Genomic DNA, 9,715 nt, shown 5'->3' on the forward strand with positions numbered 1-9,715 from the left:
TCCTATGGTGGTGAGCTTCTTCTAGACTCATCTTGTCCTTAAAGTGGCATCTCCAATCATCCTTCCCCTTCTCCATTCCGCTGCCATCAAACTTTACAAAGCAAAAGACTCCATTGATGAAGAAGATCCAAGGCAAACAAGCTCTACAGGAGCTACTTCATGTGGTATCAAGAGCATCTTCATCTAGGTGATGTTCTTTTGCTTCCTCTATCTTTTTGTTTGGTCAATTCACTTTAATTCCTTTTTATTCATCTTATTCTCCATGTATATCCTCCATTGTCTTGTGGTTTGGTGCTGTTTAGAGTAGATTCAAAAAATAAATTGATTAAATCTTAGAAAATGTTTGTTAACAGATAAAAATAGATCAGCAGTGTACATTAATTTACGAGAGGCAGAAATTCAAGTAAATCTCCAAATTTTAGGGAACTTGGCAGTGAAGTAGTGACAGAAAGACTTGAAAGAAAAGTCCTGAATTGCATTTTTAACTTGTATTTACAGCGAGATTGCAAATAGTATTTATAGACTGTATCTCACCTAATTAAGGAAATAGAAGGGAATAAATAAACATTAAACAAATCGAATCAAATTGAATCATATCACATCAAATCTGCCCATTCTAAGAATGAAAACCAGCCAAATTATAGGAATAAATCTTCAGCCTAGATATTAAATTTTCTTAGTTACATTTCAGCATAAGCTATAGTTATCAATCCTGAATAGTGGCGTGGAGTGGCCAACACTAAGATTTCTCTAGCAGGATGACTGTTATAGTAAATACTATATGGTTACAAATCAAGTAATGTATTATAAATGCTGAAAAATAAAAATAAAAAATCATAAAATGAGAGACATATTCATAATTAATAAACACACTAGGCAATAACAACAAAAACTCTATTAAGTTCAAGCTTCTTAGTAGATGATGCCATGAGCCCTTGATTGAGAAGGCATAAAGGATGGTCAATGAAATTAAAAAACAAGACAAAATCAGAACAGTGCACAAAGGATGGTCAATGAAAAGTGGTTGAGCACTTAAATAGATAAAGGTGGAACAAAAAAAATAATGTCCAACTGAGCTGGAGGAAGGGCATGGACATTTCTTTTACAATTCTACTCAAAAAGACATTCGTTGGAACAGTCGTCTTTTTTGGTGGGGAAATGGGCTAGCTAGTATTCAAGTGTACTGACTGTGTATCAGTACCTGGCATGAATGTGTTTGATAAAATGGAGTGTGTATATCTGTGTGTGCAGGCATGTGTGTGTTCACATCATTAGTTTTAGGTAAACTCTTGAAGCAGTTTCTTATTAACTTTCATCCTGGGATATTTACTGTGTATTGGTTTGTGGTAGAGCTGTATAGAATTCTTAAAACCAGTGTCTTGGTGGAAGTTGTTGGCAGCTACATTTTATATCTGATATTTGTTGCATATGGATCATTTATTATTTTCATTGTTAATCTATGTTCTTTGTGTTGATTGTCTTTTTTTCCAGCTGAATTTTCTTTTTGTATACATTTCAGGCCCACTACATGTTGGGGCTTGCATTGCTACAGAGACAAGAATCTGCCAAGGGAATCAAAGAATTGGAGAAGGTTTGTTGACATTGAAGACCTTTTTGGTTTGTTTCTTGCACATTTATTAATTTGTTATATTGTATCTGCTGCAAGAATCCGTTTAGTGCTTAATTGCTTGTTAGTAAGATTGAATCCTGCTGTTGAAGTGTTTAACTTGTACAATGTTTTGTTGCATACTTTGTGTTTGGGACTTAGTGAATTTAAGAACTTCATACAGTTGAGAAATGTCACAGCACAACCCAAAAATAAGCAATAACTAGTCACATATTTCATGTTTTACCCTGAGATTTGTTGTGGTTTATTTATTCTACAAATTATGACTTATATTTTATTAGTTGTCTTTTTGAGTGAAGGTTAGTTTAGTTTAGGTTTCTTAAAACGATATTGCTTCTCCCTTCATTCTTTATAACTGTTACCATACCATTGTATGTAACTGCCCTTCAGTTAGCTCACGGTGACATATCTATAACAATCGTATGTGATATATGAAAGTGGTGGTTGGTTTGATGGAGATTAGTGATTATCATATTTTCAAGTTTTGAGATTTCAATCTTTTGGGGTGAGTCTTGAAGAATATATACATGCATATCAAATGTTACTACGTAAGGCACACAGTATGCATTGCAAGTCATGGCACAAAGTTATATTGTTGATTAGAAGTAAAAAAATAAAAGAAAAATAGAAGACTATTTACCTGACTGAGATTTTCACTTTATTGAAAATGACTAACAAGGCAGATCGTCTAATAACATTGTTCTACCTTCCGAGCAGATGATCTTTTCTGAGATATTAACAGTGATTTTATCCTTTTTTTTTAATTTCATTTCAAATGTCTGATGATTCTCCTATTGTTTGTGATCATAATAAGGCTTTGGATCTTGGAAGAGGTGCCAATCCCAAGGGCTATATGGTAGAAGAAATATGGCAAGAGCTTGCAAAGGCAAAATACCTTGAGTGGGAGCGATCATTGTCCAAACGATCATGGGAATTGCAGAGCTTGAAGTATGTTTTTCTGGTGATTGTCAGACCTATTATCCGAGGGTCCTTTAGCAATGATTGCAGTTCTGTTGTCCGTATCTTATTTGTTATTACCTAATGCATGATTTGTTTTAAGTTTGCCTGCTATCTATTATTTTTTGTCTAGTGATTATTATTTAGTGTCCTGTGTCAAGTGTCGTCATAAAATGTGTTAAATGTCTCAGAGAAGCTTGTGAGTCGGCTTTGAAGGAAAAACATTTTCTTGATTACTCCCAAATGGAAGGATTTGTGGATGACGCTACTACTTCCCATTCAGAACAATTAGAGGCTTTAGAAAGAGTCTTCAATACAGCTGCAGAAGCTGACACACCTACTGAGGTGTGCATATGGCTTTTTTTTTTTAATTCTATCTTCATCAAATCTTTTTTAGTGGTGCCCGGGAGATTACCATTTTATTAATCACACAGATTGGGTTGTTGAGTTTATAGGTGCCAGATTATTTGTGCTGTAGAATCACACTCGACATTTTTCATGATCCTGTTATCACTCCAAGTGGACTTACATATGAGAGAGCTGTGATTCTTGAACATCTTCAGAAGGTAACCTGATTTGCATGTTTCATCTTCTTTATTGAATGTTTTCCACTTCAATGAAGTCAATGTGCAATAATTCAACTTCTTAAACAGGTTGGTAAATTCGACCCAATCACACGAGAACCCCTTGATCCATCACAGTTAGTGCCAAACTTGGCCATTAAGGAAGCGGTGGAGGCATTCTTGGACAAACATGGATGGGCCTACAAGATAGATTAACGAAAGATCACGTTGCAACAATGTCTTGGTAGGTTTGTCTGTTGAGCAATGCAGAAGGATGTTGTGTTCTGCAAGTGTGGCCAAAGTTGTTTGCTTTAATTGTTAATTATGTATGCAATTTCCTGGGGGCCTGACTTTTGAACATCTTATTATGAAGTATATATATGCATGGTTGACTGTCATACATTGTGTAAATATAGTAGTATACATACCAATGCCTGATGAGACTTGTTTCATTTGTCTCATAAAATCAAAATTATTTAACCCATCATAAGATTTTTTTGGCATTTTTGTAAGTTTACAGTATTTCATACTTTTCCCTAAAAACAAAATTACTTCATACATGGAAGATAAATTTATTTTACTTACTGCACTATATATATACGTTATTTTCATTTATGTATTTATATTTCTTATTTCACAGTCTTTACATTCGAAGATTGCATTTCAGGTTAAAGCAAAATTTATTGAATGTTAACCAGGAACTTTTTTTTTTGAAAGTTAAATTCATATAAAATTCGATTTATACAAAATCTAACAATGCTTCGGGTACAAGTTCAAACATTTGTCCAAAATCTTAAAAGTTGACATTTCTGCGAAGTTCAATTTAAACGAATCAAATTCTTACTAATCAAATAGTTGATCGAAGATACCGAATTGAGATTTTGACTTAATTCTTGCCTTTAAGTTGAAATTTGATTTGTAATTGCTAATCAAATTCGTAATGAACAAATCAATTGCTTCACATCCCTTAAAATTGAAAGGTCTGAAAGACAAGTCAAAATGAAACAGAGGCAATGCCTAAAACAAAGGCATGAAATTGCAACCCAACTTTGGTTGTCTCTAAGCCAGTCACAGTAGTTGAGAAAAATTAAAATGTTTTAATAGAAACAATGTGATTATTGAGGAGCATGTTAATTAAGACTAGCATCATTGTGTTGTCAGTGAAAACAAATCGATGTACCAGCTAAAAGCTTCAACACGATTCCAAAATAATGTTTAAGCGATTGACGTTAGAAAATGAGATCTGCTTCCTAACAATGGAATTCCCAAGTCACTCAAAAAAGGACTTAGTGTTGGTGAAGTAGTTCATCAAGAAACTAACTCAAAAACGGTAAAGGGACTTGAAAAGCTGAAAATAATAGAAAGCTAATAAATTGTGAAAAGATAATATCTGGAAATAAAATAAATTCATTTGAATTTGAGTTGAAGGTCTTTTTCCAGTTACAATTTCAAATATTTATAGACTAATGTATTGATTCACATAAATTGGGATCTTATCATTGAAAATGGTTTGATCCACTACTCTTCCTTGCTCCTTCCACCTAGCTTTGACCTCATTAATCCCCCTATCTTCAGTTACTAACAATCTTTTCTAAATAGTTGGGCTTCGTCTGTCATTCTGTCAATAGACCTAATACTCATCCCAATATCGACACCTTCTATACCCTCGACAACTAATCAATTTCTTAAAAGAGCTCCTTATCTACCATTTGTATTTAATTTTTACTTAGTTATCGAATTCTTAAAGTCAGCCATTTGTATTTTCAACAACATTCTATTTTTTTGTCCTATGCAATTAATGTAGAGGATATTTTAGGAAACTAACTTTTCTATTGAAACTATCAAAATTAAGTGATATTAACTAATTTTCTAAGTGGATGTGATTCAATTTTTTTTTCTTATATTTCAATCCGGCAATATGTACTTTTTAATACTTCTGACTATAAAACTACCATAAAATTGGTTAACAATGCAAAACATGAATCATAACATCCGGACATTGGCAACCTTGACTTTTGATTGCAATGTATATGCATATGGAAGGCATAATCATCTTGTTCAGAGTGCTTTGTTATTACTGAGAACATTTTTCTACTCGTGTCTTAATTTGCCATCGTTTCGGGGATTCGAGCATCTACCTTGAGTTCAGTTGAGAGCACTGAAAACTATGTTGACAGAATTCACTGAAGGCAAAAATATTTCAGAAACAAGGGAAAGATGGAAAGAAATAAATTGAAATCAAGGACACTAGGATTTAATTCAATAACACAAGGGATCCCGACTTGTTCCTAAAAAAGAGAGATGACTTACCAGAAGTCACACATTACAATTTTCTTTATGAATCTAATGAGGGCATTTTCCTTTTGCTCGGACGAAGGCTCTATTTCCATGTCAATTGATTCACCGTACGTCAAATAGACAGCTGTGTTCTTCACCACCAATCTGTGCCCAAAAGTCACAAAAATCTCCACTTCGTCTCCAGGTCCCAAATGTGATATTATGCCCTGCCAATCTTCATCATTAAAGGAAATTACTGTGTCTCGCTTGTGTATCTGGATGGTGCACTTTGTGTAATTAACTATCAAGACACTAATTAGACATTCGGTTGCCATGATTTCAGGGGTTGATAAATATACAACACATAGAATCATTCCCTTCAAGCGACAATCCTCAGGCACAGTGAAATACACGGAATGTCCCTCACTTGTATGGGCCAACCAGTAGGGATAATTGTCAGCTGGCAGAGAAACATCACAAGCCACGTTGGTTGCCAATTCCTGTAGCATGAGCTAAAAAGCTTAGTCATTTATGCTATTGTAATATATAAATGGACTTCTTCAATCATTATCTTGTCATTCCAAATCATCATATATGGGATCTTTTAAGAAAATAACAACGTATTGCAGAAATTTAAACATTACTATAGTGTATCAATCAACGGTAGATCATTACTATACATTCGCTGTAGGACATAGAGGTCTTTCAATTTACATTCCAGTAATTCTTTTATGATCAATGGGAATATAACAAATATGAAGCAAGTATAGCAGAGAGTGGATATCAATTCCCTAGCGCTTAATATGACCATTGTCACTTGGCTTTTTGAGTATTAAAATAAGGTATTTTAAAATACAGCAATGTGTACAGAGGGGAAACAATATTAAAAAAAAAAGGTGTTGAAGTTTCCTTCAGATATTTCATTCGGGTTGTTTAATGTTCACTTAATTAACAGCCAAAATGAATATAGAAGTCAAGATAATAAAGATAAATAGAAGGAACCTTAGATATGCTATTGTTGAGAGTAGTGAAGACTTCTTGGTAAGTTCCTGTTCCAGTTCCAATTCCAATCAAATATGACCTCAAGGAATGCTTTGAAAATTGTGATATATATGGTGTCATTCGTAATTCAGTAAAATCTGAACCATTTATATCATCCAGAATTGTTCTGCATAGTTTAGATAGTTCAATTTGCGTGTCACATTGCACCAAAACACTGCGAAGATTTGATAGGCTTGTAAACGTTGGTGCAAGATCACCAAAATTATTATTACGTATATCCATGGAAACTAGAGATGATGATGTGCCATAGAAATGACCAATATAAGATAGCGGATTCATTGTTGGTGACATCCAAGACCAAATGATAGAAGGAAAAACATTACGTGATAATCCTTCAAATCCACAAAGGGATATATATCCAATGCTTTTTGAGCTTACTATTGAAAAGGGCACTTGTTTCACAACAGTATTGTCAGCAATTAGAGTTGTCAAGGATTCCATCTGCACTATATCTTCTTCCAACTTGTCAATTTTTGAACAACCAGATAGGATCAGAATTTTCACAGATTTCAACTTATATACCTCTCTTGGGAGATTTCTTAAGCTTGTACAGCCCTTCAAATTTATCAAAATAAGATTGTGGAGATCTCCGATGGATTGGTGTACCTTGCACAAACTTGGACAATTTTTGAGAATGAGCTTTTCAAGACTTGTCAGTTTAGAAAAGTCAGGGGTTTCTGTCAAGTTCTTGGAGTGACTAAGATTGAGGAATTTCAGCCACGGAAAAACCTACAACAAATAGTTTTTGATAAAAGAATAATAGAAGAAAATAAAAAGGGAAATAGTAGTAAGTGGCAACTAATACTACTTTAAATAACCTATGAGTTTTAGATGAACATGGCATGTAACATATACCTGGGGTGTTTTCCAGAGTAGTCTAAGTTTACTGTATTTAAAATCAATCGCAATTACACCTTTCAGATGAAAGTTGTTAGGTATGTATTTTAAAGGAAACCCTCGCCAACAGATCCATTTCAGTTGCTTAGAAAGATACCCATAATTTCCAGAGAGTTGTACATGATCAAGTTGCAACAGTCTCAATTCCTTCATTTTCTCAAACGAATAAGCTTCGAAGCAATCTCTGCTGGTGAAATGTAATTTCATAGCCAATCCCTGAATAGTTTCTGTCCCCTGTGATGATAAGAGCAAAATAAATAAATAAAAAGATTAGGAAATCTCTATTATTAGCTCACAAGAAACTCATTTAAAGCTCAGCCCGACCACACATGTATTGCTCATGAAAAAATTGCAAATACTACCAAGTGTTAAAAGAAAATGTATACATAGAATTCACTTACAGTATTGTTTGTCAATACATCAAGTACATCCTTTTGAAACCATAATCGATGGCGCTTCCCAGGTTCAATTGTTGATCTTTCACTAACTATATCTCTTCCCATATCTCGGAGCAAAGGGTGCATTCCAAGTTTGTTGTTCTTTTCAACTTTTATGAGGCTACGCTCTATGAGAACTGTTATTCCAAAACTGGCACATAGTCCACAGCCCTTTAGTATCTCTGTAACATAGGCTCTGTCTTTACCAATAAAGAAACAACATACATCAAGGAATATATCCTTTTCCATGTGATTACGTAAACCATCAAAGCTTATTCTTAATTTTTTTTGAACAAGATGATCGGGAATTTTCTTTAGTGTTGACAATACATCTTCCCATTCTTCTTTACTCCTCCAACGTAAGAAAGATCCAAGGACTTCAAGAGCTAGTGGTAGTCCTGCACAATAAGAAACTACATCAATTGAGAGTTTCTTCCAGTTTTCTGTTGGACTTGCTTCTCTAAAAGCATGCTTACTAAAAAGCTCAAGGGACTCATTTTCGTCCATTTCCATTATTTTCCATATATAGACTGCATGGTGATCTTTAAGTTCTTCAAGCAGGCGTAAATCTCTGGTTGTGATGATGAGTACACTTCCATGATCAATCCATTTACAATTTCCACATAGGGTTTTCAATTGTTCAAACTCAGTCACATCATCAAGTATAATGAGAGCCCTTTCTCCAAAAAGTTTTCTCTCGATCATAGATATCCCCATGGCAACGCTATGTATCTTAACCTTTGTTTGTAGGACATCTGAAAGAAGTTTTACTTGCAAATCAGTATGCCCTTTATTATTTGTTTCAATGAAACTTCGCCTGAATTTCTGACGACGAAATTTATTGTAGATGGATTTGGCCATGGTTGTTTTACCCAATCCTCCCATTCCCCAGATCCCTATAACACAACCTCTGCCTGATTGATCATCAAGAAACTTAATCAGTTTTTGCACACGGGATTCTAATCCAACTGGAAAATCGGTAATTGACAATAAGTGCATGTCAAGTTTTACAATGATGTCCTCAACAATATCTTTCACTAGGTCAGCATCAGTCCTTCAATAATATGAAAAAAAGTGCATAAATTAGGAAAGGTGATTTACATTCGTTCTAAAACAATAAGAATCATGAAACTATAAAGCATAGATATACCTGTAATTCCTTGAAACCCAACCAGCCAAATTTGCTGCCTCATTGAGTGCACTCTTCCAACTCTTCAACACATCGTTCTCCCTTTGCAATAAATATCTTTGTGCAAGTGCTTCCAAGCCTTGTCCAAAATCACCCCTTTGATTACGTACATCCGATGGATCAACATTGTAAAATACGGGTAAAACCTCTTTGCCGTAAGTTCTATGGCATTCCATGATTTTGACCAGCTCATCAAGACACCATTTAGATGAAGCATAGTTATTGGAAAAAAGGATGATGTGTATCTTAGACCCTTCTATGGCTCGCAATAGTGAGGGCATTATGCTTTCTCCCCTTTCAAGCTTTTCATCTTGGCTAAAAAATTTGGCTCCACAAATTAAATTTCAAATTCAAGTGAAATTTGAATAGAAATTTAAATTTCCCTCCAATTTTGTGTGACACTAAGGCTATAAATAGAGGCCATGTGTATGTATTTTTTTTAACTTTGATCATTTGAGAATTAAACTTCAAACTTCAAACCTTTTTTGAGGCACCAAATTTCATGCTCCTTCTCTCCCTCTCCCTCCATTCATCTTCTCTTATCTTCAAGCTCTTATCCATGGCTTCCTATGGTGGTGAGCTTCTTCTAGACTCATCTTGTCCTTAAAGTGGCATCTCCAATCATCCTTCCCCTTCTCCATTCCGCTGCCATCAAACTTTACAAAGCAAAGGACTCCATTGATGAAGAAGATCCAAGGCAAACAAG

General features: G+C 34.5%; 2 protein-coding genes across 2 annotated transcripts in view; one reads left to right on the forward strand and one right to left on the reverse strand.

Annotated features, from left to right (window-relative positions):
- Nucleotides 1–3,637, forward strand: part of LOC114390404 (E3 ubiquitin-protein ligase CHIP-like) — a 43,339-nt gene extending 39,702 nt beyond the window's left edge. The window contains exons 4-8 of the mRNA XM_028351132.1: nt 1,520–1,591; nt 2,442–2,575; nt 2,776–2,929; nt 3,040–3,150; nt 3,238–3,637. Of these exons, the coding sequence (XP_028206933.1) occupies nt 1,520–1,591; nt 2,442–2,575; nt 2,776–2,929; nt 3,040–3,150; nt 3,238–3,363 (597 nt within the window). The 3' untranslated portion in view covers nt 3,364–3,637. The remainder of the gene's footprint in view (nt 1–1,519; nt 1,592–2,441; nt 2,576–2,775; nt 2,930–3,039; nt 3,151–3,237) is intronic.
- A 1,545-nt stretch (nt 3,638–5,182) lies between these two features.
- On the reverse strand, nt 5,183–9,314 carry LOC114390400 (protein SUPPRESSOR OF npr1-1, CONSTITUTIVE 1-like). The gene is made up of 6 exons (XM_028351128.1): nt 8,971–9,314; nt 7,785–8,874; nt 7,342–7,617; nt 6,427–7,215; nt 5,458–5,924; nt 5,183–5,330 (listed from the first exon to the last, which is right to left on the reverse strand). The coding sequence occupies exons 1-6, from the start codon at nt 9,288–9,290 to the stop codon at nt 5,282–5,284; spliced, it is 2,991 nt and encodes a 996-aa protein (XP_028206929.1). The 5' UTR covers nt 9,291–9,314; the 3' UTR covers nt 5,183–5,281.
- Between the last annotated feature and the right edge of the window lie 401 nt (nt 9,315–9,715).

The sequence above is a fragment of the Glycine soja genome, chromosome 16 (genome assembly GCF_004193775.1).
Source record: "Glycine soja cultivar W05 chromosome 16, ASM419377v2, whole genome shotgun sequence".
NCBI classification, from domain to species: Eukaryota; Viridiplantae; Streptophyta; class Magnoliopsida; order Fabales; family Fabaceae; genus Glycine; species Glycine soja.